Genomic DNA, 6,117 nt, shown 5'->3' with positions numbered 1-6,117 from the left:
CTACCAAATCGAACTCTAAGACAAGCTTTGAGGAAAACAAATCTATTATGTATTATATGTAAATCTATTTAATATTATGCACAACACATTAATATCTTCTACTTCAATAAATATATAATATATATATCCTCTGAAATCTATATATATATATATACCTACGCGCGTACGTGCGTACATACGTACATACATCTGTAAAAATAGCTACAACAAGAATGGCCTTTGATTACTGCATTGAGTAATGCGCGACAGCGCGTCGTTATTACGGATCTCTCATCGATCGTAAGAAAGAAAAACACCTCCAACGTGAGATATACGCGCATGTACATGTACATATATAAAGGGTGTCCTATGCATTAAAAGACGCGCGAATGCGCGAGCATTCACCGGGTAACTGGATGCCTTTGTATCGGGGAGGGAAGAAAGACGCGTCCGATCTTCCGTGTGACGAGGAACACGCGCGGTTCGGGAGTATCGCACTCCCGGACGTACATACAGTCTCGTCGGGTTCGCGGCTTTTAAACCCGGCCCTCCCGGGGGGATCGAACGTCCGCGTGCGTCAGTGGAGTCGGTAGACTCGTACCACTCTCGACGGGAAGTACTTTGGATACTTGGTGGAGGAGGACTGGACGGGATTATTTCTCACGTAACCGAAATATCTCGACGTGTTTCTCTTTTTCTCCTTTCTTTTCTCGAAGACGAGACTCTGCGGGGGTTTGTCTCTGGCTAATATATAACCTAACTGGCTGCAGATTCGCCGTAATTCGACGCGAGTCTCCCCGCGATGAACTTCCACGATCTCCTTGGCGACCGCACGTCTACGTCGCACGGTGCGAGATTTGCCCGATCTGTCAGAAAACGAAGGTCCTTCGAAAGATGGAAGTATCGGTCTCAAATTCAAATTGTATAATTTCAAGCAATGTATAATATACCACTAAAAAAATCAATGTAAAATCCAACAAAAATAATTTAGTTTTCTGTTAAATTTCACATATTATTAGTTTCGAAAGTATATTTCTCGCACGTGGCAAGAGATGTATTTTTGTTTTCTTTTTTCTGTACATGTGAGTTTAAAAAACTCTTTTAGATTAATCTACTTCAAGAATAATACGTAAAAAGAACCTCAAGAGAGAAGGAAACATGGGAAATCTCAATTCGACCGAGTAGAATATTTTTATCCCGCTTTATCGAGCAAAAATTGCACCGTGCAGTTACCCTAAAGGCGGCTCGAGGAGAAAGATGCATTCCAGACGGCGAAACACGTGGCTGCTGGTGAACGGCGCGATATCGGTAAAAAAAAAAGAAAGAAAGAAAGAAAAGCTTTCGGACTAGTATAGCTACATCCACACGCGATACAGCACACATGACGAGTACGTATATACGAGTACGCGTCTCTGCCCCGTTTCCTCCTATATACCTAACACCTAATACCGTTTCCTGATAGAATCCCGCCGAAGCACACGGCCTAAAGCCGCGATTTCTGCCCGAGTTCCTGCCACTTCTTCTTCTCTATCGCTATTGATAACCCTGAATCTTCGTGACACAATTATTTCGAAGGCGGTGCATATACATTACACGCTAAGGCTTTCACGTAATTATAAAATAATCTGAACTGAAAACGCGACTAGTAAATGACTGATTTCGGTTGTGTTTCTATAACCCTAATCTATCCTCGCAGAAAGTACGCTAACCGCTAAACGGCGATGATGGCGATGATGATGATGATGATGATGATGATAATGACGGTGATGACGATCGGGACGACGAGGACGACGACCGACGATGATAACGGAGATAATGACGCGACGGTAAAAGGCGATAACTATGACGATGCGACGTGGATAATAATAATTAACGGCTATCAGGAGCGATTAGGCTCGTAATTAACAATTATCGTCTTACAAATTTACGTGATGGAACACGTACTACGTGTCGACTGGTGACGCTCCCTGCTGTGTCCGTGTCCTTCGCGTTTCGCGTAATTCAACGCTTTAACGTTGTTTTCAACTTCGTTTCATTCTCCTGTGACAATTTCCGAATGTCATGTAACGTATAAAAATTTGCACCGATACTGGGATTAGACGGGCAACCTTTTATAGCAACTTGCTTCAACAAAATATTTTTATGTACGGTATAATCAACTTTCCAAAAGGATTTCTTCCTGCTAATTGTTCGCTGCTCGTCTAATCCTTAAGAGATTCACAGCACAGGGAAAAGAAATACTATTGTCAACGAAAAGACAGAGAGAGTCACCAATCGTCAGAGACACATGCCGCATGCGATATAATAATAATAATAATAATATTAACCAAAAATAATAAAAACGCACGGCTTCGTCCCCTCCGTCGCGCGCGCATCTCTCTGTTGAAAAATTAAAAAAAAAAAACATTTCCGCGTATAAAAAGCCCCGTTTTTCGTGTCATAATATAAAAAGGAGAGACGTTCGGTCGTCCTCCGTTTCTCTCGTGCCGCGGGTGGTGAAGGGGTCGGGGGGACACGGCAACGGGAGGCGATCAACGAGCAAACAACCCACCAGAATGATCAGCAGTGGCGTACTCGGTGAGCAACGGCGAGGCGGCCAGGGCGGCGTAGTTGGCGTAGTCCGCGTACGGCGTGTAGATGAGTCCGTGGGGATCGCCGGCTGACAGAAGCGAGCCGGGCGGTCCGGAGCCGTTCAGCAGGGACGCGGCGGTCGTCGGCACCGATATCCGCGGCGACAGGATCAGGGGCGCGCCCAAGGGCGCGCTCGGAGTCCGCATCGGCGTCGCCAGACCCGGCAGCAGACGCTGCGTCTCTGCCGCGGCGGCGGCCACCCGCCGCCACTCCTCGTCGCAGGCTGCAACAGCGAGTGGTGCTGAATGGCTGGGCTTCCCTGCCTCGCCTTCAACCGAAACGGTTGGTCCCCGCGAGTGCTACGACGATCGCTGGGCACAACAATCGCTGCGTGCGCCACAACGATAGGGAAAAATTCGGGAGCAAAGAGGAGAAACTTGAAATCCGTCTCCGAACGGATTATGATACATCAAACGTCACAGAGATTAATATATTAATATTATATACACATCTGATATATGGATTTATTATTGATAAATTATATGAAATAGAGATCTCTTTACCGGGCAAACTAACAGAAAAATACGGAGTGTAAAAAATGACTTGCCTCATCAAACGTCGTCTCCGTTCACGAGTCGACCTTGATTTTGACAATGCCGCGCATAATCTGGACGTACATCTCGAGTCAAGTTTCTCCGAAATCTCTTTTAAGGTGCTCTCCACCTGTCGCTAATGCGACTGACTAAACTAGTTTCGGACGACTAAAATAAATACGTCGCGAATAAAACGAATTACAGTTGATCGGAAAAAAAGTTTAAAAAAAATCAAGCAGGTACCTCGCGACTATTACAATTTCTCACTTCTGGCTAGCCCATTGCATGCCAGAATCATGACCAGAATTAATATCCACAAATGTTTATTCCCGAACTTTTCCGACAACTGGTGTACCGGGAATCCCGGATTTGGCTGAAGACACAACACCGCGTTAACTTCGCGAAAATTATTCCATTAGATTCGTCAGTAATGCGCGGAACGAGATGTTCAAACGTTAATCTATCACATTTGTCATTATCTTTAAATACGTCATACGACGATTATCGTACGTCGTTCCTCTATAAAATACGATGAGGTAAATTACGATTGCAGTAAAGTAACATTCTAAATGGATCTCTCGTTAGAAGGTCTATTTCGCGAAATCTTGTATTTCTCTTTTTAGATCTCCGCGATGTCTCCCGATGTCTCGCAGGCATCGCGATCTCGCGGGGGGGCCCCGATATTAAGCACGATATAATGAGACAAGTTCTACGAACGGTACCTGCCGCGGCGGCAACCTTTGTGTTCGAATCCCGGTAAGTCCCATTGATAATGGCGAGTTCCATTAGCTGCCTCTTCTTTAGCTCATCCTCGCCGTCAGCCTGCTAACAATCGACATTAACGTCAGAACCCACCACCGGAGGTGCAGCGATAATTATCCTACGAATGGGGGAGCCCGACATTGTACAGATCTTTTCCATTTACATATGAAAGCGCCGATTGTATGGCTAACGGCTAACGTGGCGCGCACACGATACGCGAGGCCACTCACTTCGGAAGTGGCATGTGTTTCGAGCTTCGACACACACGGCGTTTACAACGCACTGTTTCGACTCGCATGGAAAATAACAGCAATTTTTCTCTCCTTAATTCTGCTTGGAAATTTTCCGATGTCTTTCCCGCGTGCTCGCGCGCGCGCGCGGCCACGCTTCCATCGAGTTTTCGGTCTTCGATTCGAAACTAGAGAGGGAAGAGAAGAAGAAAAAAAAACAATGTGGGAAACTCTCCCGGCGAGATCTCTCTTCCCGTTCTTAGCGCACGGGGTTATTATCGTTCGTACGAGGGGAAGGAGTATACAATTGGAACTTTCTCACCACGGGCACGAGCAGCTTCTTGACTTCCTCGACGGCACGGGCGAGCTTCAACGTGGCACGATTCTCGGTGTCCTCGACAGTGAGCAGCACGTGCAGCTCGTCCGTCAGGTGCTCCCAATTCGGCTTGCCCCGATTCTGCTCCTCCTGGGTAATCAACACGTCGCGCAATTGTTATACGCACGCAAGCATTTGTTGTTCGCACATACACATAAACATACATCCGCGCGACACGAAGTTACACACAGACTTTACATAAAATTATTATTCATATATTATTTAAAAAATATATTAAAATAATATTTGAATAATATAATAATAATATAATGATATTAAATAATACGTAAATAAATTATATGTAATCTAAAGTAGGTTTTCTGAGAAACTTAAATAAAGAACAGAACTGCGTAATTAATAGAAAATTCGTACTCTCTGTGCACGCGCTTCCTATTTCAAGCGAATTCTTCGACCAACAAAACACCAACGTCAATTTTTATCGCGGAACTTTTGTTAACCAAATGAGTGGCGATAATAATAATACTGACAAACAAATTGAACATTTGCGTTGATCGGCGAGAAAATAATAGATACACATCAAATTCACATCGAATTGAACACTGTGGGTTCGTTTCTACGTGTATATACTTACGAGAAAGCATTTCGCTCGCGTACCACGTGCAGCTTGAAAAAAATACGACGCTTGGTTTAATGCTCTACATGAATCACTCATAGTTAATTCCAGACCCATTTATCATTGTCCCCCGACATGATCCCCCGATACTTATCGTAAGCATTCTTCACTTATTGTTAAAGCCCATTAACTCTTCAATTATTGATTTAAAAAAATGTCATTTACGTACGTCGTACATAATTCATATTACAATGAAATTATATCCGCGCTCCATCATATTTCTCTTAAACGAGAAGTACTTATAATGAAGCGCGATTACGATGAGCAGGCCTATGATTAGTAAAACGATCATAATATTATAACAGCTGTCTCGTCGTCTAGTAACGACCGTTATTAATTTCATACTCTCGTTGTCCGTTAACGAGCATAAAAGTCACATGTTTCGTCGCGATATTTAATGCCGCGCGTCGATAAAAGTTTCTAAATTAGCTGACCGGAGAACTTTCCTCAATGAAACTTCATTGGACTTCATCTCTTTCGTATACAGCAATTAGGCGAGAAAGACTACAAGCTCAATGAATTTTAACCTCTTAAAACGTTTCCTACCTTTTTCTTGTCCCTCATCGATCCTTTCCCGCGCACCATGATTTTGCATCCTGTCTCTTGCTCCAGTTGTTTCGCGGTCATTCCCCGCGGCCCCAGAATCCTCCCGACAAAGTTGAACTGCAATAATACAAAAAAGAACGTTGAATTTTTTCCATGCATTCAACGGACAAAATACTAAAAAAAAAATTCAGAAGATACGACAGGGACTTCCTGTAGATACGAAAGAGTCGGGGAAATCACTTTTCTAAATTTATCTAATCGTCACGTTTTTAGAACTCCTAATTCCCAACGATTTGTATACACACTGAGAAAAAAAATTGATTGTACAAACTAAATTTGTATAGTTGTTTGATCCAATGGTTGTTTCAACAATTCTTTAGTTGCACAAAGAAAAGTATGGTTCATTCATGTCTCTTATCACATCTC

At 43.6% G+C, this 6,117-nt stretch overlaps 1 protein-coding gene across 1 annotated transcript in view; it reads right to left on the bottom strand.

Annotated features, from left to right (window-relative positions):
• Positions 1 to 684: 684 nt before the first annotated feature.
• Positions 685 to 6,117, bottom strand: part of LOC105450194 (protein held out wings) — a 26,039-nt gene continuing 20,606 nt past the window's right edge. The window contains exons 3-6 of the mRNA XM_011689936.1: positions 5,692 to 5,808; positions 4,458 to 4,601; positions 3,866 to 3,968; positions 685 to 2,833 (exon numbers count right to left, since the gene is read on the bottom strand). Of these exons, the coding sequence (XP_011688238.1) occupies positions 2,511 to 2,833; positions 3,866 to 3,968; positions 4,458 to 4,601; positions 5,692 to 5,808 (687 nt within the window). The 3' untranslated portion in view covers positions 685 to 2,510. The remainder of the gene's footprint in view (positions 2,834 to 3,865; positions 3,969 to 4,457; positions 4,602 to 5,691; positions 5,809 to 6,117) is intronic.

The sequence above is a fragment of the Wasmannia auropunctata genome, unplaced genomic scaffold, assembly GCF_000956235.1.
Source record: "Wasmannia auropunctata unplaced genomic scaffold, wasmannia.A_1.0 LD336069.1, whole genome shotgun sequence".
In the NCBI taxonomy this organism is placed as follows: Eukaryota; Metazoa; Arthropoda; class Insecta; order Hymenoptera; family Formicidae; genus Wasmannia; species Wasmannia auropunctata.
Note: the sequence above shows the minus strand (reverse complement) of the source record. Positions and strands in the feature narration are given on the sequence as shown.